The sequence below is a fragment of the Leptodactylus fuscus genome, chromosome 3 (genome assembly GCF_031893055.1).
Source record: "Leptodactylus fuscus isolate aLepFus1 chromosome 3, aLepFus1.hap2, whole genome shotgun sequence".
In the NCBI taxonomy this organism is placed as follows: Eukaryota; Metazoa; Chordata; class Amphibia; order Anura; family Leptodactylidae; genus Leptodactylus; species Leptodactylus fuscus.
In genome coordinates, this window is record NC_134267.1 from 3220820 (window position 1) to 3247004 (window position 26185).

At 48.6% G+C, this 26185-nt stretch overlaps 1 protein-coding gene across 2 annotated transcripts in view; it reads left to right on the plus strand.

The window, feature by feature from the left end:
- Positions 1-26185, plus strand: part of PELI1 (pellino E3 ubiquitin protein ligase 1) — a 42020-nt gene that overhangs the window by 11391 nt on the left and 4444 nt on the right. The window contains exons 1-6 of one of the 2 annotated variants that reach the window (XM_075266964.1): positions 4010-4269; positions 21840-21973; positions 22242-22371; positions 22824-22925; positions 23654-23851; positions 23945-24133. In XM_075266964.1, the coding sequence (XP_075123065.1) occupies positions 21903-21973; positions 22242-22371; positions 22824-22925; positions 23654-23851; positions 23945-24133 (690 nt within the window). In that variant the 5' untranslated portion in view covers positions 4010-4269; positions 21840-21902. Of the gene's footprint in view, positions 1-4009; positions 4270-21839; positions 21974-22241; positions 22372-22823; positions 22926-23653; positions 23852-23944; positions 24134-26185 lie in introns of those variants that run through there. The other variant, XM_075266963.1, reaches the window with a different exon arrangement.

Here is a 26185-nt window from a genome sequence, read left to right on the forward strand (position 1 = left end):
ATGGCGGCGATTTCCTCATAGCTATAATTGAAACAGTCCGGGGGGAAACCTCTGTATAAAGTGCTGCGGGAAGAACCGCGATGTGTTGCCGCCGTGGTTTTCTTTCCGCAGCTCTCTTTTGCTGCCGGTCGCCACATGGGGTCTTAAAATGATAAACTCCCTAGAGAAAGATGACAATGGAAACTCTTCTTTCTGGGTTTTTCTTCTCAATCATTTACAGTTCCCTTCTTGAGATTTCTTCCTCGGCTTCCTCTTGTTTTGCGCAAGGTGTTCACCTTATTCTTAATAACAGAATAAATACATGTGTGTTCAGGTTTCGTGTCCCCGTTCAGACCAGTGTTGCTCAGTAACTAGGTCAAAGAATCCGAAGCAGCCTCAGATCAATGTTCATATCTGAGGATTAGAAAGGCATTCTTAGCATGGTTTGTATTGGCGCGTGGACATGGCTTCCCTCCAGCATTAAATCCGTGTACAGATTTGTTCTGAGGACGCAGCGACTCTTATTCCATGGTAACCGGGACTGTACATGGGTTTTCCTGACTTTGGCAGTAAAAACAAGTCAAGAAAAATAATTGCAGAATTTTTTTTATTTTTTTTTTTTAAAGAGCCAGAATATGAAATGTATTTTTATACAATATTGCAAGAAATCTATCTGGTGTCGGACTAGAATTATAGAATAAAAACCAGGAGGGACTTAAAGGGAATCTATCAGTGATTTGGGACACAAAAACCACTCGCAGGTCCTTACGGAGCCGGGTTTAGTATCCCAAATCACCCCGCTGTAAAGCCATTTTGCCCCCACACCCCAACACATTACCCTCGTGCTACAGCTGTATTCCCAGCATAGTAAACCATGGCATCAGTGCACATGTGCCCAACCTCAGGCAAGGCAGGGGGTGTCCCAAAGATGAATCCTATGAGACTCGTCTTTACAACAGTGCAGTTCCTTTTAAAGCGATCCTGCTCTGCTCTGTCCGAGGCCTAGAAGTCTGAGACCTGCGCCCGAAGAAGATGGGCAAAGAGGACGTTGATGAAGAAGATGGAGGCGGCGCTGGAGAGTTCTCTGGCAGTATTGGGGATGCCCCCAGTGCTGTTTGAGTGCTGAGATCCGCCCCCAGTGCTACAAGAGAACTCATTTGCATACTGACAAGAATCAGGATTCCTACTGAACTGCGGCACGGAGAAGAGAACGATAGGTAGCAGACGAATAACCTTTCTTAAGGTTAATCCGATGTGTTACTAAGAAAAAAATGTTTGCCTGATAGGATCCCTTTAGAGGGGTTGTCCAACTTATTTGTGTTGATGATCTATTCTCAGTTGGGGCCGACACCTGGGACCCCTCTGACCATCTGGATGAAGGGGCCATTACCCTTATGTGAGTGCCGTGACCTCTTTACTGTTTCATAGTGACCATGTGATTTAATTACCTCATTGTATTCCCTCCTATAGGAGCCCTGACTATAGCCACAGCTGTATACTGCAGCCTAAGAGAGGACCACAATAAGATATAGCTATTAATAAAGGGATCACCCCGGTACAATCATCGCAACGCTTTCCTTTTTGTCTTCTCCTAGACCTCTGGACTCCACAAAGCACATTACACATTAAATACATTCCCACAGTTTTGTGGCCTCGGAGGAGTAAGACAAGAATGTGACTCAGCGCCGTGACATTAATAAGTCACAATTCTATTTATTTGTTTTATCCGTCATTGTTTAACTAATGCGAAGATTGTAGTCAGCCCGGAAAAAGGGAACGCGCTCACATGGGTGCCTGCTCATCGTATCCCTTATATAAAGGGGTCACGATTCTGAAAGGAGCTGAAACTGCGAAAGCCAGAGGAACACAAGCAAACCTGGGGAGAACATACTTCATGCGGATATGAGGAGGACGCAGAGACTCCCATCATCATAGATCCCTGTAAGGCAACGAGTCCGGTCTTCTGACTATGTTAGGAATAGGAAATCTGGCCAGTGTACAGACTGGGTTTTGCTGTCCAGATTTCACTGTGTGCACGCGGCCTATAGGGTCAGACAATGACTTTGATTGGTTCATTCCAACATGGGGAGACCTAGAGGAATGGATTTTTCCGAGGATCATGTCCTGTTAGATTCGGCACACCTTAATGGCACTATCCTTAATGAGAAACCGTACCCCCAAGAGCAACATGTTCCTTAAGGCCGGGGCCCCACGGGCCGGAAACACCGCGGGAATAATCAGTGTTATACAGTAATGTGAATCCTGTGCCCACTTTGCATTAAAATCCGCAATGCAAACACGTTGAGCTTTCCAAAACCGGCGTGATTTTGGAAATAGCATCATGTTAATTATATCTGCGGAAACGCCAGCAGCTTTCCCATAGGTATAATGGTAACAGAACGTCTGCAGAGGAAAACTGAGAAAATGGCTGCTTGCACGGTATTGTAAGCGGCCATTTTCTCGTGGCCTGTGGGGCAGAGCAGACTGCCCATGCCAAGGCCCGAGGCCTAGAAGTTACAAGCCACCGCCGGAAGAAGAGACTGAAGAGGATGCTGCTGAAGAAGATGGAGGCGACGCTGAAGAGATCTCTCGCAGCATTTGGGACGCCCCCAGTGCTGTCTGAGAGCTAGGGCCCGCCCCAAGTGCTGCAAGAGAGCTAGTTTGCATACTGACAAGAATCAGGATTGTAGGTGAATGGTGTTGCGGAGAAGACGACAAAAGGTTGGAGACAAATAGCCTTCTTAAGACGTGGTACCTACAAAAAATTGTCTGACTGATAGGATCCCTTTAAAGACAAGTTTAATATCAGAAAGAGGATCAGGTCCCCGAATTGTGTTGTGCGCTTTCTGGATGAGTGTTATTTTTGGATCTGAATAAACAGAATTTCGTGGGACCGGCTGGTGAGCGCCAAATCTTTTCCATACAAGTGAGCCAGTTTTTTTGATCCCTTAAAACTCGTCTCCTTATCTAGCACCGTATCCCAAAGTCTCCACGTCTTGGAGAAATGTTGATTTGTTTCTTCCAGCAGATGTCTCCATGTTCTGCAAGTGTTTCCACTCTCAGGTGGTTCTTGACTCCATATTCAGCCTAGGGGAAAAAAATACCAGAAAACACGGGAACGTTGGCGGCCACCTTATGGGTACGGCTGGATTATGGCTTTGTATCGTATATAGGGTTCATACTGTATCTCAGTTCTATATGGAAAAAAATGTACTGTATTGGCCGCCATGTTATGCAGCTATACCCTTCTATAGGCCGGCCCTGCAGTGGGCATAAAGCCTAAAATACACCCAAAGTAAACAGTACTCCTTACTACAATCTGGTGCCGAACCTGCGCAGATCCTCTTGCTGTCCTCTGCTGGTCTTTGCTTAAAGGCTGTCAAAGATGGCGGCCATGTCTACTAGTCACTGGGGTCAGCTAGCGGCCATGTCTATAGTATGGCAGGTGACCGCTGAGATTACTACTGGCTGCAATGGTCACACACTGGTGGGAAAGACCACCAAGGACCGCCGGAGCTTCTGCTATGGACCAGCTAAGGATTGAATAGGTGAGTAGTCCTTTTTGAGCCCTTCCCCAGGAGTCGGTTGACTTTAACCCTTTAATTGCCTGGAATGCAGTTCCGTTTTATATACCGCTTTGTGATAGACGCACGCCAGATCTTCACTAACGTTAGCCCATGGGCTAGCGCCAACACTGTGCCCATGATTTATTCACCCAGTGACGGCGTCAAGGGTTTTACTCTTTTTGGACTTAACCCTAAACCCCATAGGAAACCCAAGCCCCGCGCCTCTTCACCTTGTCTTTTTATTTTAATCTGATTTAGACTTGTAATGAATCCCCGTCTGGGCTCGGACACGTGCAAACCTCTTGGCCCTAATGGCTGTGTACGGTGTATCACATGACGGCGATGGGCTTGTGTTCCCGCGGCTCTGCTGTCTGCTATGTAGGAGGTGTATGAGCGAGCGGGCGAGGGGCTGCTGGCAGAGTCGTGCTTCCTTTCACTTCCTTTTCTTCCTTTTGAAGCCACAGATTAATGTGTGGAAGCTGATGAGCTCTGAGTCAGATCCCGGGCCGTCCTATTGGTTGCGGCATGGTGTTTACCTGTTTTGCATAGCACCTTCCCACCCGTCTGAGTCAGCACGCCTCACCAAACACATAAGTAAAAGAAAAGCAGGCAATGAGGATATTGTGCCTGCCGGCGGCGGGGTAGCAGGAGGATTGCCGCACTTTGCTCTGGATTGTATGGCTCTGCGCTCGTCCAAGCGGATTCTACCCCGGGAGCTGTAGAGGTAAGGGGATGTGCTGGGTGCCGCCGAATATCTGAAGCCCGTGTAGGCTCACTGCTCTGTAGGAATAAGGCAGTCCTCCGTCTATAGATATATTACTTCCGTCTTCACTACCTACTTAAGTGAGGATTTGTATACCCGTGGTGCCTTGCCTGGTCTACAAGACTCCTTATACCTTATAGACTGTACCCCCAAGATTCTTAGTATACGAGGGATGGCACTCTTGATATAAGCAGCCCATTTATAGGCTTGGTTCCCCTTTAAGAAGCGGGTGATAACGTTCTTTCTTTGGACATTGTAATGGACTATGGGAAATGCCGCCGGGTCCGTAGATGTGGCCGCTCTTTTGTTCTCTGGCTTCTGATCGTGACTCAGGAAATCTGCTTTCCTTTTCTTGTATCCTCTGAAGTGTCGCTGGTGACAGATGAGGTCACTGATCCAACACTTGCCAGGAGTCTGTGCTGAGACTATTACAGGGATCTTCTCATTAACACCTATCCCTTATACAGTACATGACACATACGTGTCTGGTCGCCGGGAGTCCAACCTCTACGATCTGGAGGACATGTCCAGAAGTGAATGGAGTGGTCGCCATCGCCGTCTGTCCCGTAGGTGGGAATCTGCGTCCAGGGCTAAAGGGAGGAGTGGTCGCCATTCACACTAAGATCCCAGTGGTCCGATATCCCTGCCTTATCCTGTGTTACCCTATGTGTTTGGAAAGGGTTAATGCTAGTCCTCTGCGCCCCCGAGCCGATAATAGAGTAAGCGAACCTATAGCATATAGTCTGCTGTGTCCTCCGGTCTATAGGATGTGTTTCAGGGACTACTACTGTGGCCTCTGAGGAGTCTGAATCCAGTCCATAGATGCCAAGGAAGGATCTGTACACTCCATACATTACCAGGCCCATGCATTACCCTAGGAAAGTTTTGATCTCGAGGTTGTCGGGGTCCCCCTTGGTATCATGTGATGGTCCTGATCTCAGAGGTTGTCGGGGTCCCTCTTGGTATCATGTGATGGTCCTTTACCTTGGAGGTTGTCGGGGTCCCTCTGGGTATCATGTGATGGTCCTGATCTCAGAGGTTGTCGGGGTCCCTCTTGGTATCATGTGATGGTCCTTTACCTTGGAGGTTGTCGGGGTCCCTCTTGGTATCATGTGATGGTCCTGATCTTGGAAGTTGTCGGGGTCCCTCTTGCTATCATGTGATGGTCCTTATCTCAGAGGGTGTCGGGGTCCCCCTTGCTATCATGTGATGGTCCTGATCTCGGAGGGTGTCGGGGTCCCCCTTGCTATCATGTGATGGTCCTGATCTCGGAGGGTGTCGGGGTCCCCCTTGGTATCATGTGATGGTCCTTATCTCAGAGGTTGTCGGGGTTCCTCTTGCTATCATGTGATGGTCCTGATCTCGGAGGGTGTCGGGGTCCCCCTTGGTATCATGTGATGGTCCTTTACCTTGGAGGTTGTCGGGGTCCCTCTGGGTATCATGTGATGGTCCTGATCTCGGAGGTTGTCGGGGTCCCCCTTGGTATCATGTGATGGTCCTGATCTCGGAGGTTGTCGGGGTCCCTCTTGCTATCATGTGATGGTCCTTATCTCAGAGGTTGTCGGGGTCCCTCTTGCTATCATGTGATGGTCCTTATCTCAGAGGTTGTCGGGGTTCCTCTTGCTATCATGTGATGGTCCTGATCTCGGAGGGTGTCGGGGTCCCCCTTGCTATCATGTGATGGTCCTGATCTCAGAGATTGTCGGGGTCCCTCTTGCTATCATGTGATGGTCCTGATCTCGGAGGGTGTCGGGGTCCCTCTTGCTATCATGTGATGGTCCTGATCTCGGAGGGTGTCGGGGTTCCTCTTGCTATCATGTGATGGTCCTGATCTCGGAGGGTGTCGGGGTCCCCCTTGCTATCATGTGATGGTCCTGATCTCAGAGATTGTCGGGGTCCCCCTTGCTATCATGTGATGGTCCTGATCTCACAGATTGTCGGGGTTCCTCTTGCTATCATGTGATGGTCCTTATCTCAGAGATTGTCGGGGTCCCTCTTGCTATCATGTGATGGTCCTGATCTCGGAGGTTGTCGGGGTCCCTCTTGCTATCATATGATGGTCCTGATCTCGGAGGGTGTCGGGGTCCCTCTTGCTATCCTGTGATGGTCCTGATCTCGGAGGTTGTCGGGGTTCCTCTTGCTATCATATGATGGTCCTGATCTCGGAGGTTGTCGGGGTCCCTCTTGCTATCATATGATGGTCCTGATCTCGGAGGTTGTCGGGGTCCCCCTTGCTATCATGTGATGGTCCTGATCTCGGAGGTTGTCGGGGTCCCTCTTGCTATCATGTGATGGTCCTTATCTCAGAGATTGTCGGGGTCCCTCTTGCTATCATGTGATGGTCCTGATCTCGGAGGTTGTCGGGGTCCCTCTTGCTATCATGTGATGGTCCTGATCTCGGAGGGTGTCGGGGTCCCTCTTGCTATCATGTGATGGTCCTTATCTCAGAGATTGTCGGGGTCCCTCTTGCTATCATGTGATGGTCCTGATCTCGGAGTTGTCGGGGTCCCTCTTGCTATCATGTGATGGTCCTTATCTCAGAGATTGTCGGGGTCCCCCTTGCTATCATGTGATGGTCCTGATCTCGGAGGGTGTCGGGGTCCCCCTTGCTATCATGTGATGGTCCTTATCTCAGAGATTGTTGGGGTTCCTCTTGCTATCATGTGATGGTCCTGATCTCGGAGGTTGTCGGGGTCCCCCTTGCTATCATGTGATGGTCCTGATCTCGGAGGTTGTCGGGGTCCCCCTTGCTATCATGTGATGGTCCTGATCTCGGAGGTTGTCGGGGTCCCTCTTGCTATCATGTGATGGTCCTGATCTCAGAGGTTGTCGGGGTCCCTCTTGCTATCATGTGATGGTCCTGATCTCGGAGGTTGTCGGGGTCCCCCTTGCTATCATGTGATGGTCCTTATCTCAGAGGTTGTCGGGTCCCTCTTGCTATCATGTGATGGTCCTTATCTCAGAGATTGTCGGGGTCCCTCTTGCTATCATGTGATGGTCCTTATCTCAGAGATTGTCGGGGTCCCTCTTGCTATCATGTGATGGTCCTGATCTCGGAGTTGTCGGGGTCCCTCTTGCTATCGTGTGATGGCCACGAGCGGCAGCCGCATGGTCCGTGTGCTGGGACAGATGGCTTCTTCTCTCAGGTCCTCCTACACTTTGCCACCTGTCGGTGTTTTTTCTGAGGTGTAGATTCACACGGTGTAGCAGAGCTGAGCGCGCTCTAGATGTCTCCGTGCCTGTAGGTCAGTGACGTCCAGCAGCTTCTCCCGTCTAGGAAGGAAATCCCAGGTGACTGCGTCTGATATTCTGCTGCGCCGTCACCTACTTTATACCAGGAGGGCGTTTACCATAAGTCTGACTTTTGTAAGTACGTCCGGGGAAGGGGCGCGCAGTCCTATGTCCTGTGGTTCATGTATGTTCCTTAAGACCAATAAATACGACTTTCCGATGGACAGAATCTGGGGGCAGTCTGAGCAATAGAATAGAGCAAAACAGATAACAATAGGACCGCACATGGATCTGTATCTGCTCGTGTGAACAGGCTCTTAGGAAGGGTTTATTGAAATGGCTGGTGAGATAGACTGAACTATACGGACTGGGTCACGCAGAAACAAATCTGAGGGTCTCATGACTTGTACTAGGCCGCAAGTTTGGCTCAGTAGTCACGTGGTCAGGGCAGTATTTGGAACCGAAATACAGTCTATGTAATCTGGCCACTATATGAGTCTGAATAAGCCCTTAGACTCATTTCCCCAGGCGTACTGTATGTACAGCAATGTCCAAATAAACTTATTTCTATCACTGATGGATTAATAATCTGCACTTTGGTACATGGGTATAGCTATAGGGGTAAAGTGTTTGCATTCTCTACAAGGACAAGCAGCCTCTCTACAATATAAGAAACCACCAGCATTAGATAGCACTTGGTATTTTGGGGCCGATATTGCGAATTTTGCGTTGAGACCTAGAAGCTTCACGTTGCGCCTTTGCTTTAGTTCTGCATTAGTTTTCCATGCACTGCTGTCCTGTGGACCCTATGACAGACGTGACCTACACAGCAGGGAAGAGGGGCGGAGCAAAAAGCCTGAGCCAATGGTGAGAAGGGGGTGTGACTCTGACTACCTCAGACTCCTATAGGCACTGTAGCTAAGCAGTAGTCACAGATCACAGCAGAACTGATACCAACCAAGCAACAAGATGGCAGAACTCCGCTTACAGGTATAGTCTTTAGTTTCTTACCTGTCATTCTTTAATAAATGGCTGCTATGATGAATGCCGGCAGAGATGTCTCCAATAATGCCAAGGAAAGGAAGGACAAGTCAGAGTTGGTGAACATGAGCTGATCCTAAACCATGGCCATCTTTGGTACTGAATGACATTGGAGAAGAGACTTTATGTGGTGGTCTCCAGTCCTCCGATGGTGGGCACCTACCTGTCTGCGCTTCTCCCCATCACCACAAGCTTTGTGACACGTCTTATCAACTTGTTGAAGAAATATAATTTGCAGACCGACTCCTCCAAACCCTGCGGTGGGACCTGGGTCTGAGCGACATTGCGTTCTGGTGGCCCCGGGGCTTGTAAAGGAACAGTTGCTGCTCTCGGAGACAGCTGGTAACGCAAGGGTGCACAGACGCACATTGTACTGTCCTGTAGCATCTGTTCAGTTCTTGGGAACGTTGCGATGGACAATGTTACGGTGTCTCAGATGGAGATGTTCTTGAGTAATGTGTGTACTTTATGTGGGCACATCTCTGACTCCTCTACCTTATATGTGTGGGCTTATCTTCTTGGTGCTGGTGAGTTGTGCCAGCTGCTTTAAATATCCATCTTATTAACATGTTAAATGTTCCAGACGGCCCACACACAGATCTGAGCTCCAGCGACGTATTGTGGAGGAAGGCAGCGCGGCTTCACCAGGAGACTCAGCTGTCAGCTCCAGACATGGCGGGGGATTTGGGCTGCAGGCGGCGTTGTCATATGGGGGACATTGGAACATGTCAGGGACTCCCTGCACCTCTATCTGACCATCCGGACCCTGCGGACTGAATTGTTCTTATAGGCGCTGTCTGGACACATCTGATCTATAGGGACTTCAGTAGTAGGTAACAAAGGATTCTTAGGCCGAGGGGCACCCAGCGAGCGGCCCCCAAATTCAGTGACTGCAGTGGAATCTTCTGCAGGATGTCTCCTGTGGGTCTTCGCTGCTTGTGGCCTGACCCTTGGGGTACATAACACACTGTTCATCCATCTGCATTATCGAGAAACCTCTTGGGGTATGTTCACATGGTGCAAGGAAAAGGAGTTTTAGTCAGACACACATTCCTCCCCATTTTGTATTTCATCCACCGGTTAGGCTCAGGGTTCTGAATCTGCAGCAAGATGGAGCAGGACACTGATTTTTTTTCGGCCTCCTCTGACTTTGCCCCCCATTAAGTACAATGCAAAGCAGATTCGGGGCTCAATTTGACCCTGATTTTGAGGCAGAACCTGCCAAATTACACACTGATGTTACCCTTAGGGGAAGAACACACAACCGAGGGCAACGAGGCAAGTGCTGGGGTCACTGCTGGGGGCCCATATAACTGTGCAGGGACTCTCTGGGGTTATTCAGCAATAAATTTGGTCTTTGCAGCCCTTCAATTTAATTTTTTCCTGTCTGCAGCCCATTTGCCCTGGTGTCGTGCATTGTTAAATTTATCGTGTATTTACGGGCAACATACAGTATGTCACTGTGGATATTTAGGGTGTACGTCAGGGGACCCCCTTAAGTACAACTCTGATGTTCACTGCAAGCACAGTGTGAATAGACCCCAGCCTCAGTAATACACAGCAGATTGGGGTTTCGTTCCTGATCCCTCCACGTTACTGTTATAGATCATGTGCTTCATGCAGATGAGAAGGGTCATGGATTCCCTAAATCCCTTCACTTTCACCTTCTATTTGAAGGCTCCTTAATACGACCGTCCTGCGCAGCGACCAGGATCCCGATTGTTCTCGACAGATCTGTAGCTTCCAGTGTAACCTCTTTACTTTCTGACATGATGATGATCTGGGATTACATAATCCCCCTCGAGTGAACAGGTCACCGCTTGCTGCAAAATCAGCGCCGTCATCTTCTGATGTCATCCATATTGTTGTCCAAATCGCTTCAAGCCTTGTCTGTTTTCTATTGAAATGAGAGATATTAGACATACGGCATCTATCCTGCTGTGCACTGAGCTGCTGGCCTTAGCTGTCCCAGTATATATATGTGCGTGTGTGATATATATATATATATATATCATTGCCATCTGACTATACAGCCTGTAATGCCTGTTAGACTATTCGGTATAGTACAAAGTCTTCTTTATAGTCACCGGGCCGGCATACGTGCTTGCTGTATAGTTACTTGCAGCTTCCGTATCCTGACTTCCACCGTTCATCTGGCTCTTGTACTTGTACTTTGCTCTGAATTAGTAGCCGACGGTCCTGGAAATAGCGAGGTAAGTTACTTACAAGTGAAAAAGTCTAAGACTCCGTTCACATCTGCACAAAGGACTTTTTCCTAGGGGTCAGTCAGACTGTGCGTCCGACAGACCAGAGCAATGGATAGGCCGAGGGTAAGAAGTATATCTCTAGTCTGGTACATACCATGGGAGTCTGTCACTAGAGTCAGGCAGATAGATAGGTTACTGTCACCAGAACCAGCATATCACCCCAGTCCTGCAGATAGATAGGTTACTGTCACCAGAACCAGCATATCACCCCAGTCCTGCAGATAGATAGGCTACTGTCACCAGAACCAGCATATCACCCCAGCCCTGCAGATAGATAGGTTACTGTCACCAGAACCAGCATATCACCCCAGCCCTGCAGATAGATAGGTTACTGTCACCAGACCCCAGTATATCCCCCCAGCCCTGCAGATAGATAGGTTACTGTCACCAGAACCAGCATATCACCCCGGCCCTGCAGATAGATAGGTTACTGTCACCAGACCCAGCATATCACCCCAGCCCTGCAGATAGATAGGTTACTGTCACCAGAACCAGCATATCACCCCAGTCCTGCAGATAGATAGGCTAGTGTCACCAGAACCAGCATATCACCCCAGCCCTGCAGATAGATAAGTTACTGTCACCAGAACCAGCATATCACCCCAGCCCTGCAGATAGATAGGTTACTGTCACCAGACCCAGCATATCACCCCAGCCCTGCAGATAGATAGGTTACTGTCACCAGAACCAGCATATCACCCCAGTCCTGCAGATAGATAAGTTGCTGTCACCAGAACCAGCATATCACCCCAGCCCTGCAGATAGATAGGTTACTGTCACCAGACCCAGCATATCACCCCAGCCCTGCAGATAGATAGTTTACTGTCACCAGACCCCTCCATATCACCCCAGTCCTGCAGATAGATAGGTTACTGTCACCAGAACCAGTATATCACCCCTGCCCTGCAGATAGATAGGTTACTGTCACCAGAACCAGCGTATCACCCCAGCCCTGCAGATAGATAGGTTACTGTCACCAGACCCAGCATATCACCCCAACCCTGCAGATAGATAGGCTACTGTCACCAGACCCCAGTATATCCCCCCAGCCCTGCAGATAGATAGGTTACTGTCACCAGAACCAGCATATCACCCCGGCCCTGCAGATAGATAGGTTACTGTCACCAGACCCAGCATATCACCCCAGCCCTGCAGATAGATAGGTTACTGTCACCAGACCCCAGTATATCCCCCCAGCCCTGCAGATAGATAGGTTACTGTCACCAGAACCAGCATATCACCCCGGCCCTGCAGATAGATAGGTTACTGTCACCAGACCCAGCATATCACCCCAGGCCTGCAGATAGATAGGTTACTGTCACCAGAACCAGCATATCACCCCAGCCCTGCAGATAGATAGGTTACTGTCACCAGAACCAGCATATCACCCCAGGCCTGCAGATAGATAGGTTACTGTCACCAGAACCAGCATATCACCCCAGCCCTGCAGATAGATAGGTTACTGTCACCAGAACCAGCATATCACCCCAGCCCTGCAGATAGATAGGTTACTGTCACCAGAACCAGCATATCACCCCAGCCCTGCAGATAGATAGGTTACTGTCACCAGAATCAGCATATCACCCCAGTCCTGCAGATAGATAGGTTACTGTCACCAGACCCAGCATATCACCCCAGCCCTGCAGATAGATAGTTTACTGTCACCAGACCCCTCCATATCACCCCAGCCCTGCAGATAAATAGGTTACTGTCACCAGAACCAGCGTATCACCCCAGCCCTGCAGATAAATAGGTTACTGTCACCAGACCCCAGTATATCCCCCCAGCCCTGCAGATAGATAGTTTACTGTCACCAGACCCAGCATATCACCCCAGCCCTGCAGATAGATAGTTTACTGTCACCAGACCCCTCCATATCACCCCAGTCCTGCAGATAGATAGGTTACTGTCACCAGAACCAGCATATCACCCCAGCCCTGCAGATAGATAGGTTACTGTCACCAGAACCAGCGTATCACCCCAGCCCTGCAGATAGGTTACTGTCACCAGACCCAGCATATCACCCCAGTCCTGCAGATAGATAGGTTACTGTCACCAGACCCAGCATATCACCCCAGCCCTGCAGATAGATAGGTTACTGTCACCAGAACCAGCATATCACCCCGGCCCTGCAGATAGATAGGTTACTGTCACCAGACCCAGCATATCACCCCAGCCCTGCAGATAGGTTACTGTCACCAGAACCAGCATATCACCCCAGCCCTGCAGATAGATAGGCTAGTGTCACCAGAACCAGCATATCACCCCAGCCCTGCAGATAGATAGGTTACTGTCACCAGAACCAGCATATCACTCCAGCCCTGCAGATAGATAGGTTACTGTCACCAGACCCAGCATATCACCCCAGCCCTGCAGATAGATAGGTTACTGTCACCAGACCCAGCATATCACCCCAGCCCTGCAGATAGATAGGTTACTGTCACCAGACCCAGCATATCACCCCAGCCCTGCAGATAGATAGGTTACTGTCACCAGAACCAGCATATCACTCCAGCCCTGCAGATAGATAGGTTACTGTCACCAGACCCCTCCATATCACCCCAGCCCTGCAGATAGATAGGTTACTGTCACCAGAACCAGCATATCACCCCGGCCCTGCAGATAGATAGGTTACTGTCACCAGACCCAGCATATCACCCCAGCCCTGCAGATAGATAGGTTACTGTCACCAGACCCAGCATATCACCCCAGCTCTGCAGGTAGATAGGTTACTGTCATCAGAACCAGCATATCACCCCAGCCCTGCAGATAGATAGGTTACTGTCACCAGACCCAGCATATCACCCCAGCTCTGCAGATAGATAGGTTACTGTCACCAGACCCAGTATATCACCCCAGCCCTGCAGATAGATAGGTTACTGTCACCAGACCCAGCATATCACCCCAGCGCTGCAGATAGATAGGTTACTGTCACCAGAACCAGCATATCACCCCAGCCCTGCAGATAGATAGGCTAGTGTCACCAGAACCAGCATATCACCCCAGCCCTGCAGATAGATAGGTTACTGTCACCAGAACCAGCATATCACCCCAGCAAATAGATAGGTTACTGTCACCAGACCCAGCATATCACCCCAGCCCTGCAGATAGATAGGTTACTGTCACCAGAACCAGCATATCACCCCAGCCCTGCAGATAGATAGGTTACTGTCACCAGACCCAGCATATCACCCCAGCCCTGCAGATAGATAGGTTACTGTCACCAGAACCAGCATATCACCCAGCCCTGCAGATAGATAGGTTACTGTCACCAGAACCAGCATATCACCCTAGCCCTGCAGATAGATAGGTTACTGTCACCAGACCCAGCATATCACCCCAACCCTGCAGATAGATAGGCTACTGTCACCAGACCCCAGTATATCCCCCCAGCCCTGCAGATAGATAGGTTACTGTCACCAGAACCAGCATATCACCCCGGCCCTGCAGATAGATAGGTTACTGTCACCAGACCCAGCATATCACCCCAGCCCTGCAGATAGATAGGTTACTGTCACCAGACCCCAGTATATCCCCCCAGCCCTGCAGATAGATAGGTTACTGTCACCAGAACCAGCATATCACCCCGGCCCTGCAGATAGATAGGTTACTGTCACCAGACCCAGCATATCACCCCGGCCCTGCAGATAGATAGGTTACTGTCACCAGAACCAGCATATCACCCCAGGCCTGCAGATAGATAGGTTACTGTCACCAGAACCAGCATATCACCCCAGCCCTGCAGATAGATAGGTTACTGTCACCAGAACCAGCATATCACCCCAGCCCTGCAGATAGATAGGTTACTGTCACCAGAACCAGCATATCACCCCAGCCCTGCAGATAGATAGGTTACTGTCACCAGACCCCTCCATATCACCCCAGTCCTGCAGATAGATAGGTTACTGTCACCAGAATCAGCATATCACCCCAGTCCTGCAGATAGATAGGTTACTGTCACCAGACCCCTCCATATCACCCCAGTCCTGCAGATAGATAGGTTACTGTCACCAGAACCAGTATATCACCCCAGCCCTGCAGATAGATAGGTTACTGTCACCAGAACCAGCGTATCACCCCAGCCCTGCAGATAAATAGGTTACTGTCACCAGAACCAGCGTATCACCCCAGCCCTGCAGATAAATAGGTTACTGTCACCAGACCCCAGTATATCCCCCCAGCCCTGCAGATAGATAGTTTACTGTCACCAGACCCCTCCATATCACCCCAGTCCTGCAGATAGATAGGTTACTGTCACCAGAACCAGCATATCACCCCAGCCCTGCAGATAGATAGGTTACTGTCACCAGACCCAGCATATCACCCCAGCCCTGCAGATAGATAGGTTACTGTCACCAGAACCAGCGTATCACCCCAGCCCTGCAGATAGATAGGTTACTGTCACCAGACCCAGCATATCACCCCAGTCCTGCAGATAGATAGGTTACTGTCACCAGACCCAGCATATCACCCCAGCCCTGCAGATAGATAGGTTACTGTCACCAGAACCAGCATATCACTCCAGCCCTGCAGATAGATAGGTTACTGTCACCAGACCCCTCCATATCACCCCAGCCCTGCAGATAGATAGGTTACTGTCACCAGAACCAGCATATCACCCCGGCCCTGCAGATAGATAGGTTACTGTCACCAGACCCAGCATATCACCCCAGCCCTGCAGATAGGTTACTGTCACCAGAACCAGCATATCACCCCAGCCCTGCAGATAGATAGGCTAGTGTCACCAGAACCAGCATATCACCCCAGCCCTGCAGATAGATAGGTTACTGTCACCAGACCCAGCATATCACCCCAGCCCTGCAGATAGATAGGTTACTGTCACCAGAACCAGCATATCACCCCAGCCCTGCAGATAGATAGGTTACTGTCACCAGAACCAGCATATCACCCCAGTCCTGCAGATAGATAGGTTACTGTCAGCAGAACCAGCATATCACCCCAGCCCTGCAGATAGATAGGTTACTGTCACCAGAACCAGCATATCACCCCAGTCCTGCAGATAGATAGGTTACTGTCACCAGAACCAGCATATCACCCCAGTCCTGCAGATAGATAGGTTACTGTCACCAGCCCTGCAAGTTTTTGATCATTATTTTATGTCATGATCGACCTTCATTTGGAAATATCCTCGTAATCTGTATGAGAGCGTTTTATGTTGTAATTCAGACCTAGCACAAATCTCTCTACCTGGTCACCTCCATCTTTGTGTAACCACTGCCTGGACGGATTAGTCTTGTTTAGTTTACTTACCTGTTCTACATCGCAGACAATAGATCAGATCCTCCCATATTAATATAGGGTATTGTTCACACGCTGGAGGGATTGTACTGTAGAAGAGATCAGACTGGCCATTACATAGTGATCTCCTTAACCCACCTCCTGGCCCCCCCTTCTGTCCTGTAGAATGGCTCGGCCTCATGTTCTCAATAAGGGGGGGTAAACTGCTACTAGAATTACCCCCCCCCCCCCCCCCCCCAAATCCTACCAGGATCAGGCACATTGGGACGGACCCAGCTACCCAATTCCTCAGACATCTGCCATTGAGAAGGATTTGGGAGGACCCTGTAGGCTTCAGATTGTCACCTGTCCAAATTTGGGGACTTGGCTAATCCATTCTAAGGTATATGGCCAACATTTAGGCTTTGTTCACACTTCGTCTACAGTGTTATGTGCCACCTATTTTATATGTATTGTTAGGCCCCCATTGGCCTGCAGGCTATCCCCCTGACCTTTGTGGGGCTGGTATATATTAGAATATTTCGGGATCTGTGGGTATAGACGCATGGCGCTCCTTGTATTGGAATCTATCATTGCACTGTCTAGAACACAGTATGAACAGGACCTTAGTAGTCGTTACTTATTTATGAGCTTGAGGGACCCTCTAAGACCCCGCTTGTACTACATGTGAATATTAAGCTCCTTTCTGTGTGCCCTTTGGCGCGTGTGTCGGCGCTGACGGTTACATTGGCACAATAAAAGCTCAGGTGCAGACGCCGCAGACAGGGCTCCCTCTGTCAGCTCCTACTGGAAAGCAGCGCTGTCTGTACGGCGTCCAGAAATAATGAGTTTACCTTCTAGGAATCACTGCAGCGTCTCTTACCTTAGTTGGTCTTCAGTTACGACGGGTAAAACCTAACAAATGCCGCCTTTATACGCGCCAGCTATTGGCCTGGAGATAGAGGATTGACTGTGCATTGTGGCTCAGGCTTAATCACGCCATTGTTTAGGGTTGTGAAGGATCCAGCACATCTGGCCTGTCATTATTCAGACAGGAGGCGCTCGCAACGCCGCTCCTTACACCTGGATCTGGGGAGCCGCTTACCCTCAAGGGTGGAATGAAGGAACATTGCCAAAAAAAAAAAGGCAATATACATAGTATAGTATAGGCGTCGGCTTCCATCAGACCCAAGAAGTATCAAAATGAGCAAAAACGTTGCAAAAAATACAGATCATGAAGCATCTGCTTGTCACGTTTATGGCTGCAGAAAATGTCACCAAATGCATTTAAATGCAAAGCGTCGAAAGTTTTCTATCCCATCAGTATGTCTTTGTAGAATGGGAGGAAATCCATGCAAACACGGGGAGAACATACCAACTCCTTGCAGATGTTGTTCCTGGCGGGATTCGATCCCAGGACTCCAGCGCTGCAAGGCTACAGTGCTAACCACTGAGCCACCATGTTGCCCCAGTTTTCCCAGTTTTTGAAGCCAAATTCACCAGAAGAGAATTAAAATAAATAAACAAAATTAAAGTTCCCTATGTCTCACTCTTTAGGAGCCCTGCACACAGGCTTATATTGTCTGGTAAAATATTTCCTGGGCTAAATCTGGTCCAAGGTCTAGGACTCCCTGTGCAATACTGATGTAAGATACTAGGACTCCCCGCACCTGTACTGCCCCTTACTATAGACAGTACGGCCTCGGGAATGCCCTCATCTTAGACCACTGTAATGCAGGGTGCAGCAGTTCTGTTCCAAGAATTGCAGACAATATACGGTCTCGGGCTATAGCTCCCCATGTTCAGGAGGCCATACATCATCTACACCTGGTTTTGACTCCAAAAACAGCAATAGAAAACCTGCAACCTTAGGCAATGTATGTAAGGTTGTGTGCAGATGTTTCAGTTGCGGCGTGGTATAAGTAATATTTAAGCCTCCCTGGGATACCGGCATGGGGTTTTGCAGCAGTTCTTGATGCGCCTTTTATTTCGGGTACATGATGAGATGGTTTTAGGAGGCCAATGGTTGTGTTCAGATGGCGGAACTTGCCGCAGATTTCTATTGTGCTTGATCTTGTCGCAGGTTCAGCCACGGCTTGAGACTTCTTGCTGATTAGGCTCATTCATCGGGAAGCCACGACAGAAGCCGGTGACTTGCATCAGCATCCAGTTGTGGCCGACCGTGGGCAAAAGTGTAAATATAGCCAAAGATGTGACGTTATGTTAAATGTTTTTTTTTTTTTAAGTTAAATATTGACATCCTAACTTTACAATTGCCATGTATAGCTGACTGGTGGGGCTCCGACACCCATCGATCAGCCCGTCAGGTGACCCCCACTCCCATTTCAATGTCCTGTTCATTGGTCACATGACTTTGTTCCATTCAAGTGAATTTGGCCGAGCTGCAATATCTCGCACAGCCACTATACAATAGATGGCGCTGTGGCTTCCGTCAGCTGATCTATACTAGTCTTTATCTTTATTCCAGACAGCGTGCCGGACACAACCTATGTTATTGACCCTATAACATGAAGCCTCCATCTTAACCGCCGCTGACCACTCCCGCTCGCTCATATATTTGCGTCGCCTCTTCTAGGTTTCGGTTAATTGCCGGTTCTTTCCTCTGTGGAGATGTTGGGAAGCTAATTGTACAATATTGCCCTGGCTAATGTTCTCCGGAGCTTTCTGTTCCTTCTCGCACAGAAGTAATGGCGCAGGTATATAATTGAACCGCACATCACATCCTCCGTTCATTTTTACGAACGTGTCGCTTGTAATGAAGCAGCGGGGTGCAAAGTCAGGTCTGAATCATGGTTCACAGGAGCAGATAATGATAATGAGTGCAATAACTCCCACCTCTCCGGCGCGCTTTGTGCCATACACTTCTGTTGATTTATTGCAACCAACTCTGTTTCTATCTCCCGTGTCGTGCTGCCCCTAGTTACTGTTGCTATGTTCCGAAAGTTGGTTTGACACCGCACCGAGGAAATACGAGCCCAAGGTATCCTTGCCAGATGATTGCGCTGCTGTCCTTACTCTTAACCCTTCGCATGGTAATAGGGAGGAATGTCAAGGTGGTGATGCCATTGGACTTATTAGGACGGGTGTCAGCGCGAAACTGCTCTTAGGAATACGTGATCTAGGCGGCCGGAGGAAACCGTAGAAAGCGAAATCTGACACAAGGACTGCGAAGAGCAACTGATGGCGATGGGTTCCTGGAATCCCACTAGTATTACCAGGACCACCTGCTGTCTACCCAAATGGGATCCCCAGTTCTCCATGGAGTCGTCCTCTGGGGGGTTTACATGCCATATGGAAGGATTCTGATCCAAACCAGCAGTATTACCCGTAGAGGAGGAAGTTTTTGAAGTAGGTGCTAAATTGGGTTTATAGGAGAGCATGTGCACCCCTATGGCTCCATGGTATTGCATTGGTACGTGACTACTAGGACTGTGGAGTCCCGGTTGGACTTGAGGCCAGTTTTGGATCAGAGTCTGAGCCCGTAAAAACCTTAACGCTTTGGCTTCAATATGAGCCGATTATTTTTAACATGAAGGAGTCCATCTGTGGAAAGTAGAAGAGTCGGAGGATTTGGCTGGGTGACTGCACTTTTACATATCGCCATCATTGCAGGTACATTAATCAGTCTCGGGGCCACGGTCCTGTTCTCGTAAAGTACTTACAAACGTTACGGGATGTTCTCAGAAGGTTAAATAAGTCCAATATCTATGGTAAAGTTTATCCGTGGATTTACTGCGGATTTGGCGCAGCTTTCACACGACACATTGAAAGTGGTGAAAACTTGTGACATCTCCTCCCCTTGCTTGTATTATAATCCACACGAAGCCTCATCTCCTGAATTCACCCGACAGTAGAAACAGAAGAGATCCTGATTATTAGATGTGACCGCGGTGCTCGGAGATATAATGATAGGGATTGTGGCCGTGACTCGTCCAATGTCTTCCCTCCGCCCTCGGCCCGTACCTTGTCCTCGGCGCCCACTTCCTTGTATGTGGGGTTGTGTCATCCCTGAGACTGGTGATCATTGTGGTGTGTCCGTCATCAGCCGTGTTCTGGCCTATGAGAGTCACAAATCAGGCGCTTGCTCAATATTTGGCCAGTTTTTCCTTTTACGCCGCCCTTGTCACTTTCCTGACCAGAGAAGTAAAAAATAGGAGGCAAAAAAAACCTGGAGCGCTGTAATAAGAAGGACTTGGATTGGGATGAAAATACTTCTATTGGTTCCAGTAGGAAATGCAGAGGCAGAAGGGCAACGTGTCTCAGCGCCAAGCCGGTGTCTTCATCAGGGCTGCAGCGGTGCGGGGGTGATCGAGACTGACATACGAAACACCATGCTTCATAAATCCACACCATGGTCTCCCAAAGGCTTTCCACATATGGAATATTTTTAGTTGCGAAACCCTCTAGTATGTATTTGTGAACACTCTTAGACATTGTAGATAAGGTGAGCAGTGCTGGAGAAATACAGGACGGAATACCGGGCACGTGGCGTGTAATATATGGCGGGCAGAGCGGGTCCTGGCCTCTCCATATAGAAATATTAGCCGAAGATCCTCGAGACGCATCACTTGTGAGCCAAAGTATCCTCAGTGTGCCTATGAAGTCCTGTCGGCACCAGAAGGCCTACCTGCTGACAGTTTCCAGGCTGAGAGTCATTTTCTGCAATGCACCTTGTAAAAATAAACTAGGAACAGACTTTTGAAAACTGCGCGTAATATCACGTTTTACATTACGACCATAGTTTTTATCCGCAGTTGCAGATAGTACGGACCTCTACATTTCTATGAGCCCAGACACATCTGTAGTTTTTGCATCTGTCTGTCCGAGCCGTCGTGAAGAGCCACAAGTTAGGTGTGAACAGAGCTGAAATAGTGCAGTTTGGTTCCCTTCCCATTGGATGCCCCCAATACCATACGGCCTGGTGCAAGAGCTCGGTTTGCCCTTAGGTAAAAGCTGTGCTGACTCCAAATGTTTTATACATTATAAGATGTGAGGACCCACAAGTTCTACATGTTTGACCCTAGAAAACAGAATGTGGGTTGTCAGAACCCTGAAGAATCTCTGCATGACGTGACATAGCCCATAGCTTAGCACATCGTGTCCGGGGAAAGTTCTGCTTTTTCTCTGTTGCTAATTTCAGATCTGACACAATCCACAATGTCATTTTCATGCTTGCATTTATAATTCATATTTCATTACAAAGCGGAGCCATTCAGCCAGGCTGAACATCGGGGCAGGCCGTCATTTAGCCAGCAGGTCATAATAATATGCAATGTAAAAGTCGTGACAAATTAGATGGGGTCTGCGCCTTTATTTAAAGGTACCATAACCTCAGTAATTGATGCTGAAAACAAGCGGCTGCATCGGGAAACTCCATCATAGGATGAGAGCAACGGACATTAAATGGCAGAGGCAGGGGATGACTGCAACGGACTGTTGTGTGACTGTACCATAACTGAGGGCATGTTTGCAAAGGTGGAAGGTTTTTGCTGCAGCGACATCAGCCCAAGCCCGTATACATATCTAGCACTTTAGGACGGTGACACGATGGACATTTCAGGGCGCACAATGACGATTGGTTTGGATTTCGTCTTTTATCAGTCTCTTTGAGAAATATCAACTTGTGCTTTTGTACTTAGACAACCTGTATTCCATGTGCAGTGATTTGGGAAATGTTTCATGATTTTACATCACATTTGTTAATCCTTCTGTTCTGTTTTTTTTTCCTTGCAGACTAAATAATGAAAAAAGAGCAAAACTCTTGATACGACTGGGGTATAAGTAACGGCCACGCTCATGTTTTCTCCTGACCAAGAAAACCACCCTGCTAAAGCACCTGTGAAATATGGGGAGCTCATTGTACTGGGGTGAGTCCTATATGACCTGTGTGTGCGAGATACATAATAGCAATCCGTATTTGTGTAATGTGCGTCTGCATAGAAAGCTGTCGTGTGTAAGGACCTCCGTCTCAGAACTCGTGCAGTTGGGGGCGCTCCAGACTACACAGCTGACATCCCGACAGGGCGCCGCCTGTACCATAACAGAATGATTCCCAGTCCTGTTCATGGCGACTCTTAACACTGTAGTTATGTCTTTATTATTTGTAACCTGTGGCTTATTCTTGCAATTCTCCAGATACAATGGCTCTCTACCAAATGGGGACAGAGGGAGAAGGAAAAGCAGGTTTGCGTTACTGAAAAGACTGAAAGCCAATGGGGTGAAGCCAAGTACTGTTCACATTGCCTGTACGCCGCAGGCAGCAAAGGTAACCGCTCCCCACTTACCTGGATACAGGCGACCCTGTTGTGGTCGTCCAGTGGGTGTTGGCCAGGGCAGGGCTGTGGGGTCTGAGTCAGTGCCGGGACCAATTTTGGATGGAACCATAAAAAAAAATATTTCCAATGATGTTACATTGTGTAATATTATATGTTACATATTTACTGTTAGGAATTCCATCACTAGCTTTATAATAAATTAGAGGCTTTTTTACTGTTTCTGACCGGAGTCAGTGCAGGATGTGGGCGGTGAAAAAATAGGAGTTGTGGTGTGGGTATCGGAGCATCTGCCCTAGGTGATGGGGACTGTGAGATCACCAACAAGTCACTTAGCCTTGCCCATAGTTTTTAGCTAATTGGTTATGGTAGCAAACAGAACCTTAGCCTTGTTGTGCGCCCCGCTAATTATATGGATGTGTGATGTGATACTGATTTGTTCCAGGCAATAAGTAACAAGGACCAGCACAGCATATCTTACACCTTGTCACGGGCACAGACTGTGGTGGTGGAGTACACGCATGACAGCAACACGGACATGTTTCAGGTAAGCGGTTCATGACTGTAAAGTGTGTGGAACGCTGCTTAAAGGGATTTTCTGGGGTTACATTATCTATGGATATTCTTAGTCCATCAATATTAGATTGGGAGACAGACTCTGGATGCTCCTGCTGATTACCTGTCAGAAGGGGTCACCCCAAACCCTGTGGCCTCTTCATTGTTTCCATCAGTCTGTCACCCCACATGTCGTGGTCCTTGGTCGTGGTACTTGCTGGGTTTTACAGCTTTGCCCCAATCGCTCGAATGAGACAAAACTGCAGTAACCTGTGCAGACAATGAAGAGGAGTCAGCGAGCGCTGCAGGACCTCAAACAGTCCATCTTCATGGGTGCTGATTTTAAGGCCTCATGCACAGAAGAAGGGGGTGTTGGGCGTTTTATAGCTGAATCTGAGTTCCTTCCATCCCCATTAATTTGGGGGGGGGGGGATTCTGTTGTGATCCTAGGACCTGCTCTATAATCACCACAGCAGAACGGAGCATCAGACGCTCCCTGGGACGACACGCTAAAGATAACTCATCAGTAGTGTGAACCCGTAAACCCCTTTCAGCATATCCCTCAATGAATAAACCATGGCCTGCTTGGATGAAGGAGACGCCTTTGTTTACTCTCTACAGATATTTATTGTTCGGCATTGTTAATAATCCTGACGAGCCGTTCCCCACGTATCGGCCGCTTCACCTGATTCCTATCTCTTTTTTGCAATGCATTTCTAGATCGGAAGGTCGACAGAAAGCCCTATTGATTTTGTGGTAACCGACACAGTTCCAGGAAGCCAGAGCAACACGGATACCCAGTCTGTTCAAAGCACCATCTCCAGATTTGCCTGCAGAATAATATGTGAAAGAAACCCGCCCTTCACTGCAAGGATATACGCCGCAGGCTTCGACTCCTCCAAGAATATTTTTCTTGGGGTAAAGATAAGACTGATAACTGTTTTTATGAACGTTTTGCTCTTTTTTTATATTGTATCGGGCCTGACTGTTTTTGGCTTCTGTCACCTCTAGGAGAAAGCTGCCAAGTGGAAGACGGTAGATGGACAGATGGATGGGCTAACAACAAATGGAGTCCTTGTTATGCATCCTCGCAATGGCTTCACCGAGGACTCCAAGCCGGGAGTCTGGAGAGAGATCTCCGTCTGCGGCAATGTCTTTAGTTTGAGAGAAACCCGCTCTGCCCAACAGCGAGGAAAGATGGTAGGTGCAGCCGAGAGTCCCCGGACACGTCCCTTGTTAGGTCTCCGTATACCCCAGAGCACTCGCTAAGTATACAAATACTTGGTTTGATTTCTTTAAGAGATTTCGGGTCTATTTTCTCATGGATATAAATAATATTTATAGCGCTTTTCAAGTGAATTTCATCTTGTCAAGCTCAGAACATGCTGTTCCTCCATGAAAAAATGTGAATCCTGGAAGATGATTCATCTTAACATGTTTTCCTTTATATAACGGGGCTGTTCTTTGACAGATTGCGTTGCAGAGCCCTGGCATTTGAAGTCGTTCCTGTTAACCACTCGGCTGCTGCTCGGGAATTTTCCCTTTTTGACTTGTTAAAGGAGCGATGAAGCTTAGAACTTGATAATAGACATAAGCCAGGAATATACCAGGAGATGTCCTGACTGTGACATGTTATAAAGGAGGGCCCTGATGTGCACCGTCTGGTAGGAATCCTGCAAGACAACACAAGGCTAGAGGGTGGGGCTTAGCCAGGGGGAGGGACTTATCGACCTAGGGAGGGGAGGCTCCTGCTGCATACAGGTGTTTTACAGTCACAGGACAGCGAGGTGGATATTGCCGAGCTCCTGGGGTAGATAAAGAATTCTTTCTTGTAGGACTTAATGGATGACCTATCCTTGGACAAATAGTACCTCCACGGATCAGCTGTCTGAGGCTTCTTGAGAGCCACTTCTGCTTCATAGACGCCATGACTTCCCGTTCAGTGATCACATGACCTGTTTGCAGCTCAGTCCCCTTCAAGAGAAAGGGCTGAGCTGCAATTCCAACCACAACCACTATACAAATGTATGGCGCTATGTTTGATAACTAGTCAGAGGCTGAATGTTGTGGCTTCTTCAAACAGCTGATTGGTGGGGGGGTCCCTGTTGTTGGGCCCCCACTCATCTCCAGTTGAAAACCTGTCATCCATTATTAAAGGTTTTATCCAAGAATCATCCACTTCTTTCCCCAGCATTTCATAGTCCGCAGTCCGTTTACTTTCGGTGCAGGGGATAAAGGAACGCCTGAGAGGCCGGATATCATTTATTTTTGTTACACCTCCACATGGGTTTGTTCAATTTCTAGAAAACCCCTTTGCTGTGCCATTTGGCGAAGCCCCTGGTAGTGATGTTGTATTGTGTGGCATTGCTGGCATGAGCATAGGAACCGCTTCATTTGTCAGGTGCACACGATTGTCCCATCAGGTTGTGGATTGTAGTCCCCAGAGGTAACTGGGCTGTAATAATAGGAGTCTCTGCATTGTAGTCGGTTCTGATACCCGGAGCTCCCAAATGGCCCGACCACGACAGGAAAGAACTGATAGATTTATGGTCATTACTGTAGGGATTGGGTTGTTGTGTATGATGCAGTGACTCCTATGCACACGGCCCACACGTGGACGGTTTACCACGGACAGGACTCCGTCATATTTGTTACATTGTGTCCTTATTTGTTACATTCAGATACTCTGTAAGCTCCTTGGGACCTCTTATCTTGTCTTTTGCAGCTGAGGGTCCCAGTTACATCCACAAATAACTTTCCGATCATCCCTTTTACTGTCTCTTCTGCTTTTTCTAATAAGGTTATCGATCCATTAAGAGGGTGACACGTCCTAGTGTTTGTCGACAGTCTCACTTGTACGCGGCCATCTTAGCTTAGTTGCCTCTATGTCAGAAGGGCTGGCGTCCAATGTAAACAGTTGTAACAGGACACGGATGATTCATGGTCTCCACGAAGGCAGGGATGGCCTCGGCCAATTCCAGACCTTCTTACTAATCTGGCGAACGTCAAGATAATAAATTACCTGGGCAGCGAGCGCAGCTCTGTAGTTACATACAGAAGTGTTCTGCGAAATTGGGGCCAGAAATTCCCAGGGAAATCCCAGCCAGCCATGATTTACGTACTGAGACGGGCTAGCACTGATTTAAGCAAAAACCTCAGGCATGGCAATTATTGCAGCGCTACAGTGGGCAATCCCAGCTGAGAGGGTGGTTATTATGTCTGAAGTGTCGATGTCATGAGTCAGAACTTTAC